At 38.8% G+C, this 23,308-nt stretch overlaps 1 protein-coding gene across 2 annotated transcripts in view; it reads right to left on the bottom strand.

Moving 5' to 3' along the window:
- cd2ap (CD2-associated protein) overlaps positions 1-23,308 on the bottom strand; it is a 69,361-nt gene that overhangs the window by 18,314 nt on the left and 27,739 nt on the right. Inside the window, exons 6-12 of one of the 2 annotated variants that reach the window (XM_071478552.1) lie at positions 22,218-22,396; positions 18,710-18,797; positions 18,180-18,274; positions 16,858-16,956; positions 15,725-15,778; positions 7,367-7,403; positions 4,137-4,199 (exon numbers count right to left, since the gene is read on the bottom strand). In XM_071478552.1, coding sequence (XP_071334653.1) covers positions 4,137-4,199; positions 7,367-7,403; positions 15,725-15,778; positions 16,858-16,956; positions 18,180-18,274; positions 18,710-18,797; positions 22,218-22,396 — 615 coding nt within the window. Of the gene's footprint in view, positions 1-4,136; positions 4,200-7,366; positions 7,404-15,724; positions 15,779-16,857; positions 16,957-18,179; positions 18,299-18,709; positions 18,798-22,217; positions 22,397-23,308 lie in introns of both variants that reach the window. The other variant, XM_071478551.1, reaches the window with a different exon arrangement.

Here is a 23,308-nt window from a genome sequence, read left to right on the forward strand (position 1 = left end):
AAAGAAGAGAGGAAGCAGAGGCTGATGTAACAAACAGGCGCAGAGGCAGAGGGATGAAAAAGCAAAAGAAACAACAAAGGCAGAAAGAAGACAGAGGCATCGAGTGCGGTGGAACCAGCTAACTGGTAATAACACCAATTACCAAAATGAGGACTTGCACACACACAAAAAAAAAAAAACGAAGGAGTGGAGAGTGAGTGGGCACATGCATTTGCACTTTGTGACTAACACTTGAGTGTGTCTGAAAAGGTTAAAGCAGAGATGTGAAAGACCCATCTAAGGGTGCCAACATCAAACCCTGCGGGCACTGGGGTTAAAGAGGAGAGCTTCTGCTTTATTTACTGTACCAGGGGAAAACAGACACACAACTGTTACACAACTGAGCTACAAATGCGACTGTTGATCTCTGGTGACCTGGAAGAGGTGATGCTGATCATGCTGCCCCTTCACCTCACTGTAAATGTCATATTTTACTACAACATGGCGTCTCTACATAACTCAGTGTACAAACTTTAGGCAACACAACTTCACTCAGTAAATCAACTGCAAATGCAACTAAATCAAATACACACACAGACCCTCAGCTCTTCAACACCAAATAATTACTTGTTAGTTGTCAGTCAAATGAGTTACACTTTCAAGTTTGTTTACATCAGATATGCTGTCGGCAACATGCAGTCATAGCAACTCCTCTGGTTAACAGAACAGATAGAAACTAAACTTATATGTTGCTTTAGATTAAGTGAGTTAAGCTGTGAGCTTCAACTTGAGCTCCATTTTTTTTTTACATGGGATGAGCCCATGTTTGTTTACATCTTGTGATATTAAGTGTACTGAAATTAGCTATTTGAGGTTCCTGTTTGTTATGTACCATTGGATGTACTGACAACTGTCACTGGATCACTGACTGACAAGCTTCTTTTGTCTCTGATTTCTGAGCAGATTTGTGGAGGTTTAATTACAGTGGTGTCATCATGTCTGTGTGTTTCAGATGTTTATGGTACAAAATGTGGGTTAGGGATGTTGATATTTGATGACTTGTTAAATTATCTAAATGTTTGAGTGTTTGGATACAATATGTGAATAAATGTAACCAGAAATAAAAGACATGAGGCGATTTCAGCCCCTTTTATTTTGTCAAAGTAGCTTCAACTTGGAGTTGGACTTGTATAGTGTTTTTCTAGTCTTACTGACCACTCAAAGCACTTTACAATACTCCCACATTCACCCATTCACTCACACATTCATACATCACACCCACACACACACACTTGTACACTGATGGGTCGGCCATCAGGGGCAATGTGGGGTTCAGTATCTTGCCCAAGGACAATTCAACACACAGCCTGGAGACGCCGGGGACCGAACCACCGACATTCTAATTAATGGGCCACAGCTGCCTTCAGAGCTCTCGGTTGGAGACCCCTGATATAAACTGAGCTGCTGTCACTGTTTGATTCAAATAATTCAGCACTTGAACCTGTGATTGGCTTCAAATCTTCCTTGTATTTTAATTGAACAAAAATGTTTTCCATTACTGATGACAAGAAAAACTCACTTTGGAATAACAGGAGATGAGAGTCAATATTTAATTTTAATTTCTGGCAAGATACAAATCCAGTAAACATACAAACATGTTTAGACTGCTACTTTATCAACCCAATGACATTTACTGCTTCCATTAATAGAGTCTTAACTGGTCTAAAACATATTTATTCTGTTTACATTCAGTGAGGGAAGAAAGTTATCTACACTACTGTTGATGTCGCTCAACAGTTGTCAAATCAGATCTGCGTGTGTTGTTTATGCTCTAAATGCTGCATGTGTTTTGCATGTGAAAGACAGGCTTAGCATGGACTTGTTTAATATGTGGGGATAAACTTTTCTGAAAATGACTCTAACTGACAATCGCCTGAGCTGCAAGCTAAAAATGACATTAAATTAAATAAATAAATAATTAAGATTTATATGCTTCACTGGAACTCAGCTTTAGTAGCTGCTGGGCAGAACCAACAGATATTTAAGGAGGGAGAAGATGATGATGGATGCACCTAGAAAATCTTCAGATGTTATGTACTGACGGTGGGGTCCAAAAGTCTGAGACTATTACACTTTTTTCAGTGGGAAACTGGTCTCTGTACTCAACATGACAAAATGACTGCTCGGCGTCATGTTAACATGCGAAAGCAGCCTCCCTGTGTTGTTTTGTTTTGCCTTTGTTTTGATTAACAGATCTTTAGTCTAAGTTATTATCATTATTGTTTTTTTCTCCAAGAACACTAAACGTTCACACGCTGTGACGGAGCAGGTCAGACTGGGAAATTCTACATTTATTTTAACCATAAATCATCAGTTTCATAATTATATAAAAAGGAACTATTACGATTCCATTGTTATCATTAATCAGTTTTAATATTGATTAACAAAGCTCTGTAATGGTGCAAAAGATGCAACACTGATGCTGCAGTTTAGGCAAGTTCTTGGAGACAAATGTGCGCAAGCACGCACGCACACACACACACACACACAAACACACACACACACAGTTAATTTCCTGTGTGTGGCTCACGAAGATAGAAACACAGAAACTGCACTGGCAACACATCGTCTTCTCACCAAAAGTGACATGACAGAGACTGAACATGTGGTTACATAAGTAAAACAGCCTGAACGCTTCCTGCAATCACAGAGCAGCCACTTCAGAACTGAGCTGTTTGTTTAACAGATGAAAATCTTTTTATTTTTTGCTTATTAACAGTTAATTTTCCTCCTCATTACTTTTTCGAAGTATGATTCAGTACTACATTTCTGTCATATGTTATATGGGTATATGGGAAACTGGAGAGACTTGAGACCTTTCCGGAAATACGTGTCAAAAATGAAAATTAAATAAAAAATTACAAAAAGAAATTTTTCATAAAATTAAGAAATATACGAAAATAGTTAAATCATCACCAAAATATTTGTTAACAGACAAAAAGTTATTAGGAAAACTTGTGAAAATGATTAGTAAAATTAGTAAAATATGCTAAAAGAAACACACAAACACACACACACACACACACACACACACACACACACACACACACACACACACACACACAGGAAGCAGAAGTTCGATGAACCAAAAAAATAAATAAATAAATAAAAAAGATTTAAAAAACAAAGAAAAGCACAAGAAACATTTAGAAGGAAACACTTGACAGTTGTGGTGGAAACTAACCTGTTCTTCTCAGAATTTTACTGGTCACACTAGTCACTAGTTAGCATCAGAACATGATTGTTTCAGTGCATCTTTTCGAAACTTGTCTTAAACTTGATCCCAAACAGGACACAATCGTTTCACTTGTATTTACGGCTTCACAGGGAAACAGAGGGATATCTGAGTCCTCGCTAAGTGACTGTTTTCTTTCCCTGATAGTTTTCCAGCTCATTTTACAATTTGAACCACAGGCTGAGTTTACTTCAGCTCCATCGCAGCCAGTGGTGGTAGAGTATCATTAACACTCACCATCCTCAGACCTGAACAACCAGCAACAAAAGTGACTTATAAAAAAAAAATTAATAAAACAAAACAACCTCCAAATATTTTTTAATCAAACAAGGTTTCAACCTTGAGGAGTTTTTATGCTGGATGTGAACTCATATTTCTGCAAACTGCCCACGATGCACAGTATTGTCATTCTCAGAAGAGTCACACATGACCCAATGGGAGTAAAGAGGAAGAGTGCAACTGCAACATTGTCTTGAGTAAGAGACAATACTGCCTTAATCTGATCGGTTTTGCTTCTCACTCCAAGAACACCTGAAGGGGGAGCACTGTGAGCTAGCACAGGTGAAGAAGCTTCAGCAGGAGTGAGAGGGATGAATACGCTGAAAGCAGTGGAAGAAAAAGTGTAGAAACACGGCTTCAGAGGGCCATGGAGGGAAACAAATGAGGGGCTGTAATCTCTCTACTCCCTACTCTGGTCAACAGGAACAAAACCATACAAATCTTGAGAGAAATGAGTGAAATAGAGGAAAACCAGTGAAGGAAAGGAAATGAAAGGATGAGAGGAGACTGGGAGGATGAAGAGGGAAGTAGCTAAATGAAATGAAATGAAATGAAAGGAGAGGAGAGGAGAGTCTGACCGTACCTCTGTCCTCTGTCCTGATGGGATGAGGTTTCTTGTCTGCACTGGGAACCTCCGGTTTGAGACCTGAGAAACGAAACATGGTCCAGAGAAAAGTCACCTCGTCTGTCTGACCCGACTGACTCAAGACTCGACAGACAACAAGAGGGAACGCACACTTTCGCAAGATCAATTACGTCAAAAAAAAGAAAAGAAAAAAACACCTCACCTCTCTGACACACACACAAACACATACACTGCCATATATAGAGAGACAGTCACATACTCATGGCTCATCTTTATCTCTGGCACAAAACACCACTGTTTATTTGTATGCACTCCTTTGTGGTTTTGCTTGTTTGAGACATACAGTATGTTAAACAATCTCATCACAGACAGGAAGTCGTGCACAGACACATGTTCACTCACTCACACACACACACACACACACACACACACACACACACACACACACACACACACACACACACACACACACACACACACACACACACACACAAAATGCAATACCATGCTGTTGTAGAAGGGTATGAATGCAAATTCTGTTTCTTCCTGTGCAGACTGCAGGGCAGTGAAGCAAGTGTGCAATCTGCAAATTGTAGCTGTTGCTGCTGATCTCAATCACTACTTTTACAGACACACTGAACCTTCATGTAATATTGACTCGCATGTTTGGCGACAGGGCTTTTCTTTGAAATTTCTTACTAGTATCAGGTTGAATCACAACTCAACATTTAAGGTTTAGTACCTGTGTGTGTATCAGTGCCTGCACATCATTTACTTTCTCCTGGTAAACCACTTGTGTGACCTAAATATGTTTGCATGCACCTAAGAAATGTAATTACTGACCTTCTTCAGCAGTAACCTGATTTCTGACATGATGCAAACAACAAAGGCAGTTTCCTTTATAAAGTTAGGGCAGGGGCCCTCAACCTCTTTTCCTCTGCAACTATTTCTACATCAGCACTGTTCTTGCTGAGCAGCCAGGGCATTTGGTTATTATTACATCTCTCCTCCTTGCTCTACAGAAATTGGAACAAATGTTCCGTGGCGTGGTGTGGCACTGGTCTGTGGCCCGTGGGTTTGAAAGCATTATATTAGGGGAACAAGACAAACCTGGTTTGCACAGGTAGATTTTTGTTGAAGACACATGATGCCTTAACTGACTTAGATTTGTAGAAATCAACTCCAAGATCACATTAGTGGAATCATTTTGTAAACTACTAACCTCCTGGAAATCATCAATATGAAAACTAGTATACATAAAACACATAAGGAAAAATATCACAACATATCTTTGATATACTATGTTTAATTAATTAATTAGACACGGATATTTATCAGGTCCAACCGACATTGATGTAAACGCAACACCCTGGTACACATGTTCATTTTCACTTCTTTTTCTACTGTAACATCTTTCAGAGCACAGGCACAGGCCTGTCACCTGTCCAGCACAGAGATGTTACACCAGAAACACCACGGCTACGCTGCGCTCGGGGATAAAAGAGTGAGCTGCAACCCCAAAAAACACATAATCACCAACCGAAGCCTCTCAGACAAAGGCTCTGACACCTTTACCAGTTTGCAGGGCGGCTAGCAGCTCACTCTCCCTCCACTGCATCTGTGTGTGTGCTCTAAGTGCATGTGACCACATCACTTCTTGCAATTGTGTGTGTCCTCAGTCCAACCAGAAAGGAAAACTCGATTGGCAGTTTTAAATTGATGGGTTTACCCGCATAAAAAAAGAAGAAAATAACGCTTACACTCGCTAATTTTGGTGGGTTATATGAGATTTCTGTTTTTGACTTTTAATAAATTTGCAAGGAAATTCTAAAACCATATTTTCACTTTTTCATTACAGGTCATTCAGTGCAGACTGATGGACATAAATGACAATATTATAAACTTAAAATGAAATAAAGTGTGTAAAAAGTGAAAGGGTCTGAATACTTTATACTCTACACTGCACAACAGCAGGATATCAGCAGGTCCTGAAATGCCCTAATAACATTAAATTGAGTTTACTTAAAAAATAAATAAATAAATAAAAATTAGGAAATTAATTTAATTTCACTGACAAAGGTCTTAAATTGTTTTTTCTTCTTTTGCTGTAGGCAATAATGTTGGTTACAAAAGGTGAAACTATAAATTAGAAATGGGATTGTTAGAGACTGTGACTGCAGAGGCCAGTCAGTCAGCACTATGAGGCAAACTTGTCATTTCTGCTTACTAACAATACCAAGGAAGGTTATCTGGTGTCAATTCTAGAAAAACCTGAAATGAATCAATAGGTTTTAATTGGTTTTTCCATCCATCCATTTTATACCTATCATCTGGGTCCAGGTTGCATTGATTTAATGAATAATGTCTTGAGAAATTATTGTTATATACTGCTAGGAAGTAATGAAAAGATTAGGGTATTTTTATATATTATATATAAAATATAGCAGTTTTATATAATAAAATATAATATATAAATATAATATATATATTATTATATAAAATAGTATAATTCTATATTTAATAATTCTAGGTAATTTTATCTCTACTGGTTTGCCATCATAGTTTCATACTGTCTGGTCTAATTGTGAAAAAGGCATTAAAATTGTATTTGATGTGGTATTAAAAAAATAGTGACACCCTGATTTGTGTGACTTGGCTTTCTTATTTTAAAAGCAAAATGTCACACCCTTTGCATGGAGCAACCATCAGATAGTGACATGTTTCCTCCTTTCAACATATTTTTTAAATTCCCCATCATATTACAAGACTGTATTCTACTATCAAGCTCACAGTCTTATTTATATCCTTAATTATATGTATTTGTCTTTCATTACATTCTTCTGGCAGTCTCTGTATCTGTATCCAATAATGGATCACACAACCTATGGTATTTGCCCATCTCAATGGTGACATTTGCAAATTGTCTTGGTGATAATGCCTGTCCATAGATTACGTACTAAACACTTGACTTCAGTTTGAGGGTGAGGTAAATGAGAAAATATCCATTAAATATTTGAGCAATGACTAAAACCTATATGATAAGACATACAACAATTATAACTCATATTACTGCATATCATATTGAATATAAAGTGAAAGCATTCAACATTAAGTTTGCTTTTGTTAGAGAACTACTGTGTTCGACTTGCAAGACTCGTCACCCTTTCCTCACACTTACCCCTGAGCTGAAAGCATTTAATGAGGTGAGGGTGTAAGGTGTTCCTTACCTATGCTTTTTGATGGTGGAGGTGGCTTCTTTGGTTTCTGAGAAGAAGAGAAAGAGAGAAGAAAAATAGGTCAGAGTTGCATCGAAGTGGATGGTGACTCATTAACGTACACTGGCATCTATTTTCTCAATTACAGAAACCTCAACCTGGAGGGTACCGGAAACGGACAACAAATTAGGTTTGGTCTAAACAAGAAAATCTAATATCCAAGATTAAAGCTGAGAACACAAACCTTTTATGGCAAGGGAAAACAAATTAAGTAATTTCATATAGAGCTAGGCTACAATTAATTTCAATTAATAATATAAAGATCTAATCATGTTGTACATTTACATTTATTCATCTGGCAGATGCTTTTGTCCAAATCAACCTATAAGTGAATGACCTCAGTTGAGCTTCCGTGTAGTGGGAAACCTTGGTGTAAGTGTTAAGTATTACATCTATTTAATATTGTTGTGATCCTTAAGTCAAGTGAGTACAGCTTTTAGCTTTTTGTGTTATCTAACATTATTTAGCATAAATATCCCATATCATGTAATACACATCAATATAAAAACAAACTGTAACCATATAATATTAACCTCAACCATGTTTACCAGCCTGTACAAGAAAGAGATATGACCACTACTTTTTTTATTTGACAAAATGGTTTTCAGTTAAATCTGATTTGTACCAATTAAATTATTCCAATTATCTGTTTTTTTATAATTTGCTAGGTGATTTCAGCAGTCACACTGCACAGAAAAAGAAACTGACACTTTGCACTTTAACCACAGATTCTAACTTGAAGAAAGTTCAGATTCAGATTTGTGGGCCCTGTGACAGAAAACAGTCTCTGTTAATTGTTGCAGGTCACGTAAAAAAGGCTGAAAAAGCCCTGAAAAAGCCATTTTTCAGTTGCTGAACATCTTGGGCCTAGATAGTCAATATTACGACCACATCACAGCACTAAGACTGGTCTTGTTGAGGTCTTGAATAACTTCCACTTAAACACACACAGGCCCTTTTCAGACATGGTATTAACATGCGTCTTCAGTGATCCGATCACAAGTGGTCAGATCTGAGTACATCTGTTCACAACTGCTCTAAAGCATGTCTCCACATATTTTTATGACATCTCACTTCCCTGCTTCATATGCAAAGAAACCCAGGTTTTACAAGTAAGGGGTGTTGTTTTTAGCAAATCCAATGGACTGGGTCTGTCATTGTGCTTCTGTGTATGTGTGTGTGAGAATGTGAGTGAGGGAGAGACCGGTACAAGGGGTCGAGTAAATCAATGCCCTGTGCACAGTTCTACAGTGAAATAAGGGTTTTTCTATTAGAAATAATAAAATATTTTTGGTTCATTATGAAACTGTGATGAGACTCATTAGCTTGTGGCAGAGAGGGTCAGTGGAGTAGGCCGTCCTTCAATCTGGCCAGGACGCATTTGCGTTCACACTGCTGTTCACACCCCTGTACTCAGAGCTGCCCACTTGTGATCAGATCACTCAGGAATGATGTTAATACCAAGTCTGAACAGGGCCACAGTGGTAAAATTTCAGTGTTAGTATTGTTAGATCTCAGTGCTGCATTTGACATGGTTGGACACAACATATAACCACACAGTTATTATCGTTGTTGGGCCTCTTCTGTTCCACATGTACATGCTACATCTAACTCAGATTACAAAAAACAACTAGATATTTTATCATAGCTATGCAGACAACACACAGACTCATGTAAAAAATTTGACTGGATGAACAATTAAAGCCAGTGCTCAGCCTCATTTGCTGACATTAAAGACCATAACCCAAGCAAGGAATCTTTGGGTAGTCATGGAATCTGACCCAGATTTCAATAACCACTACAGTACTTAAAGGATTTATGTTTTAGCCATATTAAGACAAACTTATCTATCCACATATCTGGAACAAACTCCCAGACAACTTGAGATCTAATAGAACTCTTATTAAATTCTTCATATCCCACATTTTGCTGTTACTGTGCTCAGTTCATATACTTTTAAGTGGGTTTCATATTACTTTGTGTTTCTTTTATATCTCATCTTTAACATCTATCCATCTATCTATCTATCTTTATCTCGAACACTTTTCATGTCTTATGTAAGGCACTGCCTTGTTGTTGAAAGGTGTTGCCTTGTCTTTAGTTAAGTATGGTGTGTTTGTACTTTCCATTACTTGGTCAGACTGTGGGTGAGATGTGCATAAGTGGGGTTGCATGCTGTGGTTGAGGAGTTGGCAGAGCAGGGCAAGTGTCAATGGAAACCCAGCACTGCAGTTTAGGTTTGACATTGAGTGCATTTTGCACTGTGCAACATTTATCTGCTGACAGCGGGAAGGCGGTGGTAGATGCCACTTTGCCATTCTGAAATTCAGTGCTATTTGCGACACTTGAATGGAGTGATGAAACATGTCAGACCCATGAAAAAAAATCACAAATTGATTTCTTCTACTTGTCTGACTTTCTGCATATATGAATATTTACAAACCAATGAACTGGCTGACTGTTTCAATTCAAGCTGCTTGTCTTCACTGAATATTACTGCACCTCTAAAGGTTGGGTATAAGTCCTCAGAATGAGAGTGGCCTTGGTACAAACAACAGTATTCACAGTGATAAAATAAAATGTAAGAAAGCAGAGCACAGATGGAAAAACTGGTCTCCAAATACATTACAATATTATGAGTTATTACTACACTGTACCAAATGATCAAGGATGTCAGAATAAGCTACTTCTCTTATTTCTATTTCACTGATGAAGTGAAGTCAATCAGAACCTCTGTCATGGCCAGTGCCACTTACTCAAATTATAATCAACAAGATATTCTGAACCAGTTTTATCCCATTACCTTGCTCGTACATTTAGAAGCAGTATCATGTAGTTCCTCGTCTGATGGTTGTGTCCCTGCTTACTTTATAGCTGCTTGTGTGAATGCGCTGTTAAACTGGACTGGACTGGAACTACAAACCAATTTTCAAGTTATCTTTTATATCAAAACTATAGAAAAAAAATGGTGCCCAAAGCAACTTCTATCTGCACTGCTAAACAAATATTTTTAAGACGTTTGAGTAGAAGCATCGCAGCACAGATACTGCTCTGCTCAAGGTTACTAATGACCTTTGAATGACTGTTGATGAAGGCATGTGATCAGTCCTTGTACTCCTGGACCTTAGTGCAACCTTTGACATGATGGATCACGGCATCCTGTTACACAGGCTGAGGCACACAGTGGGGATCTCTGGTACAGTTTTAGAATGGTTTCCATCCTACCTGTCAAATAGGAGGTTCTGTGTCTCTGTGAATAACTAAGTCTCTTCATTTTCTCCTGTTAAGTATGGTGGGACTCAGGGATCAGTTTCTGAACCAGTTCTTTTTCATTTATACACGTTTCCCCTTGGACACATTTTTCATTGACATGTCAAGTCAGCTGCAAGATGTAGTAATTGACAGTAATTTGTATGATCCATTTGAACTCTTAAAAGACCATTCAACACGCCTTCATCTTATCATGGTTGGCTTACTGCAACAGTCTTTTACTCGCCTGAACCAACCGTCTATTGATCAGTCTCCAAACTCAGCTGCCAAGCTTTTAACCAGAACCAAGAGACACTGGCTCCCGGTATGTTTTAGAATAGATATTTAGCTCTTACTGATTACTTTTAAGGCTCTTCATGGCCTCTATACCTGCTGTGTCTCAGACCTTTTAATACCCTACATGCTGGTACATACTTTGAGACCCTCGAGCAGAGGGGTTTTATCTGTTCCTGAGATTCAGCTGAAAACTAAAGGGGACTGAGTGTTTGCAGTCAGGACTCTAGGTCTGGAACAATCTGCTGACTCTTTCTTTTAGGTCCCTTCTTAAGGCACACTTTTATCAGACAGCCTTTCCTGACTGACTTTGCTTGAGTTCTAAATGTATTTTATCCGCTTTAATTCATTTTTACTGCTTTCACTTTGACTTATGTATGTTTTAATGTTCTAAGTGCCCTATAAATAAAGATCAATATTATTACTTCAGACAATAAATACAATCAACAGCTCAGCATAATAAGCTTTTTTTACAATTATGACAATAATGCATGTGAGTCAGAACAAAGATTAATGTCTGATTCACACTAGTATCTTTCAGTCAAAGATCTGAATTTGACACATACATGGTAAGGCCACAGGATGCTGCAAAACAAAAACAAAAACTTCTGAGCTCGTGTTGGATTGCAGTATTCTACACAGCGTGCATGATAAGATGATAACATCTTCAGAAAAAAAACACAGTTCACCAAGTTGTATGTATCTATGTTGAAACATCTTTTTCTCATCACTGAACTCACTCAGGCCCATCGTTTCCTCTGCTTATTTCCTTATCAAACTTGGTTCCCACGCTAACAGCTGTCGGCATGACATGCACAGTGTATTCATAATGTTGTCAGGCTCCTTCACTCCTTCACACATTTTGTTATGTTGCAGTCTTGCGCTTAACTCATTTAAATTCATTTTTTCCCCTCATCAAATCAACAACTTTTGTAAATTAAATTAAAAGGGAAAACTGAAATATCACATTGACATAAGTATTCAGACCATTTGCTATGAAATTCAACTCAGGTGCCTTCCATTTCTCTTGATCATCTTTGAGATGTTTCTACACCTGGATTGGAGTCCACTGGTGGTAAATTCAACTGATTGGACATGACGTGAAAAGACACACACCTGTCGATATAAAGGTGTCACAGCTGACATACATATCAGAGCAAAAACCAAGCCATGAGCAGGAAGGAGCTGCCCGCAGAGCTCGGAGGCAGGGCTGTGTCGAGGCACAGATCTGGTGAAGGCCTCTTTCTGAAGGCACCATGTGTCTAACAAAAGTGGAGCCTGAAGCATTACGAGTAGAAGTAGACCTGTGGCTGTGATGACCAACATGATGAACTGGAGCAGAATCATGACTGTTCATATAACTGTGTTGATTAAATTTCATAACAGTATGACTGGAGGCAAGAATTTGTTATAAAAAGAACAAGTCAGCATTACTTTTAGTTCATAAGTATGACAACTATGGGAGATGACAGCTAATGTAGCAGTGTTAAGACTAACCACTTGCTACAACTTCATTTCTATTATGGCAGCTGTGTTAAAATTGAAATGAAAGCAATGTAAATGTAAAAACAAAACATTAAGTTTAGTCACACACTAGTATCATGATTTTGATCATATGGTGATGTCATCTGAAGTATTCTGGCTGCATGTTGGTTATCAGCATGTGGCTGCAGTAAATTCACAGTTTAGAGGCAGTCTGGACTCCCTACTGGAGTTGTAAGCAGGAGAGCTCCTCACTATCGCCAGATTGTGTGCGTTTAAAAAAATGCTGATATTCTGGCCCGATTTTCAGACATCTGGTTGATGTCCATCCATCTTTTTTTTTAGAGAGGTGTATAACACGTGGAAAGCTTTTATTGCACTTATCATAACAAGACACACACAGTGAAACAGAAAGCAGAAGAGAGGAGAGAAATGACAGAAAAACACACTAGGGACAAGTGCACAAAAAACTTTTTTTCTCCTTTTGGTTTCTTGTCAACAAGGCAATGGTGGGGTAAATACTGCACCATTTTCCTTCTGTTTTATATGAATATAAAACAACATCATGTGAGAAAATTAATTTCAAGTTGAATCTAAGCCTTTGACTTAGTTTTATCAATAACTGAGCAGTTACTGATTCACAAAGATAATATCTATTGTTAGGCTGTTGCCTTTAATAACAGTTTAAACACTTTTCTTTCTGTAACAAAGGAGCAGACTGTGAGACTCTGCTTTTTGATATTGAATGACTTGAACATCGACATCTTCATCAATATCTTTGTAATCTCATTTCACAGCAAATAGAGCCAACTGAATAATCAGCAGTGCTGGACTGACTGCTGACAGCCATAAAGCAAGCAAGTCATTTACTATCCAATCGTATTATATAACCCCAGAGGGTCTGGCCTGACACAGTCACATTCACATTCACAGGAATAGGCTCTTATTCCCACAATTAAATTATCATCCTGCCTGAGGGGGGAATTTCACAACTATATAAACAAACACTTTCAATTATTTCTTTTTATTTCAGAAATATCTTGTGTGCAGAGTGTTCTTGCCGAATCAAATCAGTGTGAAGTATCACAGCTTGAATAAATGAATTCTGATAAGCAGTAAATATGACTAAACTGAGGGTCTCGGAACTAATGAATGAAATTAACCTCAGTGTATCCTTGAGGCTTCGTGTCATTGTGTTCAACTGTGTGTGCAGCTGCAGAGTGTCTTATCTACCAAACATGGAAAATCAACACATGTAGGACTATGAAAACTGATTTAATCTCTGTATTGGATATTATTAAGTAAGAAAACAGACGGAGGAAAAGACGAGGTTTGTGGGGTGCAGTGTCTTCAGAAAGCATTCAGACCCCTTTACTTTTTCTGTTTCTAGAGTTTGCTGTCCGACCAAACTGAGTAACCTGGCAGGAGGGGCCTTGGTCAGAGAGGTGACCAGAAACCACATGGTTGCTCTAACAGAGCTTCACAGGGACGACCCTCTAAGCAGCTTTTCATCAACCAGGCCTTTATGGTACAGTGGGTAGACAGGCCATTTGGAGTTTGCCACATGACATTTAAAGGGGTGTAAGAGCACAGATTGGACCCAGTCCAACAGTTATTTTTCCTGCACTACACAGTTCACACTCCCTGTCGCACCTCAAACAACACATTTCTATCACATGACACGATCAGAGCTGATAGCTCTGAAAAAACATTATATAAAGCTGTTTGAGTCTCCAGAAGGAGCTGAGTGAGATCTGCGGGTGTGGAGTTGGACAGAAGTGAGCTCACCAGACCTCTGTGGCCCACACCTCATCATTGCTTGAGGTTTGTGGGTACATTAACTATCACCAGCATAGTACACAACAATCTCAAACGGTCAGCTGCCAAGTTGCATTGTGGGTGATGTAGGCACCAAGTTTTGAGAAGGAAATAAAAAAGACATCTCTGGTTCTGCCGTGTTGATTTTGATCTTTTTAACTGTCCATCCTGAGTCTGACAATGTTGTAGGATTAAAATGCAAACTGTGAAGAACCAAACCCTGTGACACACAAATGTTCCCAGAGCACTGAAGCCACAGCAGCATGTCAGGTTGATAAACCTCCTCACAACTACAACTCAACTTTCCTTTCACTCTACGACAACTAATTTAGATAATACGGGACAATAAGTATAATGCGCTAATGGGCCAAGTGCACACTGTGTCATTTCAAGCTCAGACAGTATATTTCCAGCAGTGTTAACAAAAAACTATGATGACAAATATTCATTGATGTCGTTTGTTCATGACGACAATGAGGCTAAAACTAAATTTTAAAAAACTCACTTTTGATAACACTTTTGATAGCAAAACACAATTTAATCTGTAATTAAAAAGTGGCAAAACTAATTACAGTTTTAATTCAAAGTCTTATTCAACAACCTGCGTTCATGTGCAGAGTTACACACTGCAGCTCCTGATAAGCAAAACAGTTCAGAAGTTGATTTGGTTGTCTGACCTTTTGCACAACCATTAATAAAATGCTTTCTGCCTTCAGGAACATCCTGTCTCATCAGTAATGTTACCTGATGTTGTCAGTTCTTTGAAGAAACTGATTTATGGACTAGATTCTTGTACAGTCTACGAGTTAAACAACAACAGAACATCTGGAAAACTATAAAAACATGCAGGCAGCATGTAGACATTTATGAAAAGGTAAGTTACTGGAGCTTTGTTGTAAGCGCTTCGGATGTGGATGTACTGTTAGAGTTACTCTCAGTTGGCTACTTTTTGGAAGAAACGTGTAATGTCCACAGTCAACCATATAAATTTCTCTCTATATGTCACCTGAAGATACATCACTGTGTTATTTGATGTTTCACCTTCTCCTCTCATGCTAAACCCAGACAGTGAGCAGTAGTGTATAAAACAGGCAGCTGCTATAAATGACAGCGTGTCAGTGATGGAGATGATGACTGGATTTACTGAGGAGAGTTGGTCTGTTGTGTTACTGCAGAACAGACACCGTGGTAGACAACAACAACACCTGTAACCATGGCAACTGTGGCCTCAAAATGCATGACAAAATGAGACTAAAATGTCTTCAGAATCTAAAACCAAATAATTAAAATTTGACCAAAACAAAAACATTTTTGTCTAAAGGCCAACACTAAAACTAAATCAATGAGCTCGACCCGCTGCTGTAGCAGAGGACACAACTCCCTGAGGTGTCTCTCTCACTGTCTGTGAAAGTGATCACAGCAGCAGAGAAACTAACATCAAGCCTCTGCTTTCATCTGCTACCTTACCTCTTCTGACTCCTGCTTAAGCATTGACTTCACTGACCCTCTTGACGTGGGAGTCTGAAACAAGAACACACGGTATATATTCATTGACATGATCTGTGAAATACCTCAAATGACCTTCTTTTTACCGACACCTCAAAGGGCTTTTATGAGTGAAGATGAGAAATCAGTAAGATTCAGCTTTCAACAGAACAGACACACTCCCAGAGTCAGCTCAAACACTATTAACATGATCCGGAGACCCTCTTCAATGACTGCTTCACTGGTCATTACAGATGCCTGCGAGAGACGTCTTAGCAATAAGCTCTTTAAGCTAAAAGGCATCTGGCTGATTATCAAGAGGCATTATTACCCATGTGGAAAACCCGTCATGAGAAGTCAAACAGGATTTCTGCATTTGTTACAAAATTAAGCTGTGCTTACTACTCCATAACTTTAATTAGATGATGTAATGATGAAGATGTCAGAGCTGAGATAAGATGAGCAGTTTGTTTTAATCATCTGTCACCTCCTACTGTAAAATGCATTATTTATAACACATGTTCCTGTTCACCTCCTCTTTAACTTTTGAGTCCCTGTACCTTTTATGAAGTTGTGTATTTGAGAGAACAGACGTGAAAAAACAAGCTCTAACATCATTATACATGTGAATGACTGCATTTCTCTCTTCCCACAGGATGAATACACCAAACAACATTTATAAGACTTCTACATAAAACAAATTTAAAAACAATTATGTGGAAATGATTACATTCATTTCCACTTTGTTTGCAGGACTTTCACACGAGCCCATGCATCGAACACACAGAGACGCACATGACATTTGATAATGCTGATGTTTACTGTTCATTTAAGGAAAGCAACAGATTATTATTAGTTTCATTATCAACTAATCATTTGGTCTAAAATTATAAGAAAGCAGTGAATTATCATCTCCCAAACTCAAAGGTGATGTTGATAATTTGCTTGTTTAGAATGACTAACAGCCCAAAACCCAGAGACAGTCATAAGACAAAGAAAAGTCCTGGAAACTGGAACCAAAGTACAGGAAATGTTTGCTTGAAAAAAGCATTTAATAATCAATCACTTCTCAAAACAGTTGCCAATGGTTCATTTTATTCCTCCACTGATCTCACCTCTTTCTCTGCCTCATAAACCATGGTCACAAAGTTGTCAGGGAAGACGCCTTCTGTGCCACCGATCTCCCCTCGCCACCAGCCGGGCTCCCCTGTGTCCTGTGAGGGAATCGACAGAAAAAAGAATGAATGGTGACAACCTCACTTTGTCTCCTTATCTCTCTCTCTGTAATATGCCTGTTATCTCTTTATTTTGCAGCAAGTAGCAGATTCAGAAGGAAAAAAAAAAACTCCACAAAGCATCAAAGCCTCTATTGTAGGGAGAGGGGAGGAAAATTAAATAACCTTGATAGATTAAAAAAAAACAAAAACAATCCTGTACCTGTTCTTAACAAAACCTTCAGCACTGCTGGTCATTTTACAGGCAGTTCTGTACAGTCGCCACTAGATGGTGGTAGCTTTCCAAAAAACCTTTGGCCAGTGAAACTGAGGGGATCATGGTTATGTGTCACTTTTCTCCTGCCATCAAATATCAGCCCCTGAGTCACCGTACCTCGACAACATGAGCTGAGCCAGCCAAGAGTCTCTGGATGTTTGTGTTGGTTTGTTGTGAGACTCTACAGCAGAGACTCGCAGCCAGCTCTCTGGATTTAATCAGTCAACTCAGATGGCTAAAGGGACCCTTCAAAGACTTAGAGGTGTGACAGACAGATACTAGCCTCTAATTATAGATTATCATGTCAGATAATGAAAATAAAATGACAAAATACGGAAACAAACAAAGGCTTTAAGAGTAAAACAAAGCCTGACCCTTTTACATAATCACACCATTGTTTGTAAATGCCTCAACAAGTATGAAGAAGGAAATGAAGACTTGTGATGTGATTAGTGAGTGATAGGTTACTGCCACTTTCTTGGTACATGACTGACTCTGAGTTAAAGGTAAACCGTCTGCTTCCTCTCGCACTCTGCACAAACAGCCATCACCTTGTCCCGTCTCGAGTGCAACACAGTGACTCCAAGACGAACACTTGAAACTGGCCACAAACTGGTGCAACACTGTATTTACTTAGAGCCAACTTTGAAACTTCAGCTTGTTTTGTTTTAGAATAATCATCTGTTTGATCTGAGCTTGTGTTTTCCGTTCAATACAAAAGGAGCTGTGTGTCTGTTCTGCTGATTTTCAAACTCTCCAAAGTCTAACCTGCGACCTTTAAACTCGCTGTGACAGTGACCCCAGCTTGGACGGGCTGATGTCGGTCAGGTTGTCAATTCAGTTGTGACCAAGCTTGCAGGTGACAGAAGGCTAATCTAGCAGGTTAGTTCAGCTAGTAAACCTCTCTGGTTTCACCATTTCACTGCACAGAGGACTGGAGGCTCACCTTGCTCAGGATGTGTATGATGTCACCCTCTTTCAGGCTTAGTTCGTCCTCGTTCGTGGCCTCGAACCCAAATGTGACCTTGCAGTACTCTTTAGCTGGGGAAACCGAAACGTTGGCATCTGTTACATTACAGTGGATACACAAATCACAGGGGTTTATATGCAAAAGCACACAAGGAAAACGTCTGCATGTGAGTGTACACAGATATCACTCTACTATGCTAGCACGAGCACAGGTTTGCCTGCGCACACACAAGCCAAAGATCTTAAAACTGGTATATCTGAAAGTCAGTACATCCTGTCATTTATACAACACTGTGACAACTGCATGTTTTCAGTTTTCTACCCTCGACAGTGGAGCTGTAACTAATGACAGATGTAAACAATGCTAACAAAGCTAACACACCAACTTCAAAGGAGTAGACAGGACAAACAGAAAAACATTTTCTCTCTCACAGTGACCATCTGGTGACATTAAATACACTTTCCACACGTCAAACTGTCCTTTTCAGCACTTTTACAGTCTTTTACCTTTGGATTTGCTGTCTGCGTCTGCTCTCTGCGAGTCTGTCGTGTTGGGATGGGCGGGCTTTGCAGCAGATGGTAATGATGGGACTGGCTAAAATGAAGCAAACCATACATATGGAAATGATTCATTGGATATGGGTGGATATATGGCTTCATGTAGAGGAGTCCTGTCTGTGAGACGGCTTGTGTCAGAACTGAATGAATCATCTGATCATGACTCTGTTATTAGGTAAAAATGGTTATAGGCAATGCTGTTAATTGGAAGAGTAATAATAGTGGAACATACAGGTTTTTTCTGCAGCAAATGATGATGAGTGAGCCACAAAAAAAAGGTTTTATGGCAATAAAGAAGCTTTAAATGAAAAGGAGTATGTTACTGTCGGGTTTAACTTGTTGAAATTACCAAACAGAACTTTTCTGTATGACAGAAAATGATGAAAAGTAAATTGAAAATTTGAAAAGAAGGAGGATGCTGTATGTGCTTGATATTTCTACTGCAGGGACAGGGGGGAGTAGTGAGTGGATTTTGTGGGCTGGTCGAGGCCAAATGAAGACATCTGAGGCTGTGAAACGGAGAGTGTGAGAGCATGTGAGGTGGTGGTGTGTGAGGAGTGGAGGAGAGTGAAGGGAGTGCTGAACCAGAGTGTGAGGGCTGTTGGGAAGAGGAGAGAGAGGGGAGCGTTTCAGATCAGAGCTAAACCGAGTCTCACTGGCTCATCCTCTTGTGTATCTTGTATGTTAGTGGTAAAATCCAAGAATCAGCAGCTGATGACCTGCAGTTTTCAGAAAGGTTTCAGAATTCAGACTGATTGTTTCCACACTAGTTAAAATCATTAAATCTAAAATACTGTTGTTGTATATTTTGCAAATATCAAATTGTACATATTATATTATCATCTGTTATTTATCTTTTTCTTAAGTATTTATTAGTGATACCTGCAGTTTTTCTCTTGCACTGTCCACTTTGCTGCTGTAATACCGCACATTCCCCCAATGTGGGACTAATAAAGGAACACATTAATCTTAATCTTCCTGTGTGGGGTGAGGGCAGTGTTTCCTGACTGAATCTTTTTTGCTGATGGCAGTAAAAACAAGTGTATTCACAACAAACAGAAACTTCGAATGAATCTGGGCATGTTCCCTCAGTGTGGACAGTAAACAACGGACCTCTGAAGCTAAATCTGTGTCAGGCTGATTCAGGAAACTTCCTCCAAAACAACAAAGAATATAAATGGCACACGTCATGTAGATGTAGTTAACACAGTGTTACTGAGACGTCTTTGCTAGTAGCTGATGTGCAGTTCAATTCCGCATTCTAACTCCACACCTGTCTTTACTGTCTTTCCTGCAACTAATCAACTGCAAAGTAGACAATCTGCCTCCTGTTTACACGAGCTTGCACATGCCCAGTGTACGTTACCGTTTGTTTTCAGGTGTGTTTGTCTGTACGGAGATAGTTTTAGTTTTAGATGAAAATGTAGTAGTGTGGACGTAGCCTGAGATGGATGTTTACTTTACTGCCGCAAATTATTGTCAGGAGCGCAAATTTGTGCATCATCAAAATTTTTTAATGTAATAAGATGAGAAATGTAAATGAGCTCAGGCCTGATGCCAGGATATTCTGACATGTGCGGCACGTTTTCATCTCTGTAGGAAGAGGAAATATGAAAAAGCCTGACTAATAAAAAGATCAGTGATTAAATTAACGATGGAAAAATCAATGTGAGATATTTCTGGTAAAATGTATAAAGGCCTTTGATTAGATTATTTCTGTTCAGAAATTAAAGTATGTGTAAATGGCCGACTTAATAAGCATGTGATTGGCTGCTTCTTCATGTTTCACTGGACTGGAGCTGCTGTGAGTCAGTAAGTTAGAAATAAAAGGCCAGAGACCAAAGACAGAAAGAGAAAGGTCACATTTTGCATAACTGCTTGTGTTGTGGTGCTGAACAGAGAGATCATATAAAGTAACATCATAATGAATCCTTTATATTTTTTCTAATATTTTCTACTGGCATCATTTCGGTGTTTTTCATTGTCTGAACTAGTGAGAAATCTCACGCTGTCACCCTCTCTGCTTTAACCTCTGTGTGCAGATTTTACACCTGCTATTCTCACACATTAGATTTTAGACAGTGGTTAGTCCGCAGCCAGGTGCTGAAGCTATTTTTATACATTTCCATTCCTGCTTTAAAACACACATTGCATGTGTCACTTTCCTACATTTTATAGGAGCAAAACATTAGTGTAGCCCTTTAATAAAGGAGGACACTTGCTATTTAATTCTGTTGCCAAATAAGGGCTACAAATAAATATCCTCTGATGATCTCATGACCACAAAGTCACTGATCCCAAACCAAATGCTAAGTGACAAAAAGCAAAACTAGGGCAAAAACTGTTGAGCTGAGTTTTGCTGATCTCCCGAATCAATTTGATTCATATTCACAAGGTCCCAATTTGATTTGATATCGATTCAGTCAGAGATATTTCAGTTACAATGACAATTTTTCTTGGATATAAATGAGAGCTAAAGCTGTAAATTGTACATGTGACCTGGTGCATTATTAAACATATTAATGTTTACATCACAAATGGACCCAAAGCTGTTACAATAATGCACTTTCGATTTAACATGGCCAACAGTTTAAACACACATCTCAAGAAATAAAAGATAGGTAAGTAATACCAGTGCTAACATAGCTCAGTGTGTATGAACAGGTTCACACAGCTTCCTCTTCTGTTGGCTTATTTTTGCTCATCTTGCATATGTAGTTGCTTTTGTCCAGCACTTCGCTGTCGTCATAGTTTTTAAATCCAAAATGTAACCACACATCTGCCTTTAGACCATTGACTCCACCACTGCACCTCACCAGATCTCATTATGCAAGAAGGGTGGTCACATGACGTTAACGGGGTTACAGCTTCACACGTCCACAGGTGACAGCAAAAGACTCACATTAAAAGATCGATCTCAGGATTTCATAAATCGATACCGGATTATTCAAATGAAGATCGATTTGAATCAGAGAATCCATTTTTTTTCTACCCAGCCTTAAAAAACTGCCCTTTTTAATGCACACTTCTCTGTAAATACAGTAGCTACATGAGCAATTTAAAACGACACATTACAGGAACTAACATAGGAATTTCTGTTAGAAATTTCCATATCTCAAATAACTGTTTTATTTCCATATCTACTTTGGGTTTTTTTTTTAACTTTCCAATACAATTCATCTCTAGTTACAATTCATCAGATATCCTATAAACCTGGTTTATTACTGAAACATGTTTTTTTAATGTTGACGGTCAGTATCTTGACATTGATGTCTTCTTTTTACAGCCATACTGGGGAATATGCAACATTTTTCAGTGTTATGTAAATGCAGTGATTACCTAGAGGGACATATGTGAATATACAGAAAGGACATATAATGAGGCTTTTCCACACTCAGCTTTCACATCATTTCTTGTGTTATGTGAACTGTATATTCTGAGTTTGCTTCACACTTACTTTATCCTTCTTCTCCTCCTTGTCGGGGCTGGGCAGACGGACCCTTAGCTTGACTGAACCTTCCCTGAAAATGTCTCCGAAGCCGACACCTCGGATCTTCTTGGGCTGAGCAATAACCCCGTTCCCTGAGGTGGGCTGAGGTGATGTGGGGGTGGCAGCGCTTTCCACTGCACTTCCATCTGGGGAGGAGATACAACAGAGAATAAGTAAATCCACGAGTATCACATTTGACCGCTTTCCCTCCTGGTGCTGCAATACTGTGTAGACCAAGATACATGATTTGTCTCAGATAATACACATTTTATCCCCCTTACGGCCACAAGAAGATGCTGTGTGTAACCCAGGGTTTACAGTATTACATAATTAAGAAGGCTGTCAAAGTTAACACGATAATAATAACGAGTTAACGCAAATTCCTTTTAACGCCACTCATTTTTTTTGACATGTGATTAACACACCCACATTCTGTGATAACGACCTTCAGCCCACCCCCGCAGTTTGGGAAATCAGTAAGCAATGCAGCAACAAGCAGAAACAAACCTTCTCAAGCAGAAATGGATAAAGAAAAGGGTCTTTTGAACGGCAAGTTCAACAAACTTTGTTGAAATTTATTTTTTGTATTTCCCTGTTTTGATCCCACTTAGTAGAAGGGGATGTTTTTTTTTTTTGCCTTATTTTTCCCCCTTGTGAGGTTAGAGGTGAGGTGAGGTTATTTAAATTGATTGACAGCCCTAATAATTAAATATATGAATGAAAAGATTAATTCATAAAAGCTCAGTGGAAGTTTTGATTAATGTCTGCAGTTCACATCTCTAATGCAAAACAGATACAAGATGGGGAACTTGTATCATATTTAATTAAGCACTAATATTTACTCATTCAGCACATTCAAATGCAGTCACACTCACACACACACACGCGCGCGCGCGCCCACAGCTGTTTAAAGAACTGCTGCACCTCCCAGTCATGTAACTAGCAGACAGATGATTTAGCAGATTAATAGCTCAGCCGACCATCTTGTTGAGGCTTGTTTCAACTGGGCTGGGTTCACAACTGAACAGCTCCACTACTAAATTTAACTCTACTGACGC

This window comes from Trachinotus anak, unplaced genomic scaffold, assembly GCF_046630095.1.
Source record: "Trachinotus anak isolate AG129_WGS33_773 ecotype Australia unplaced genomic scaffold, CSIRO_AGI_Tana_v1 ptg000005l, whole genome shotgun sequence".
Taxonomy (NCBI): domain Eukaryota; kingdom Metazoa; phylum Chordata; class Actinopteri; order Carangiformes; family Carangidae; genus Trachinotus; species Trachinotus anak.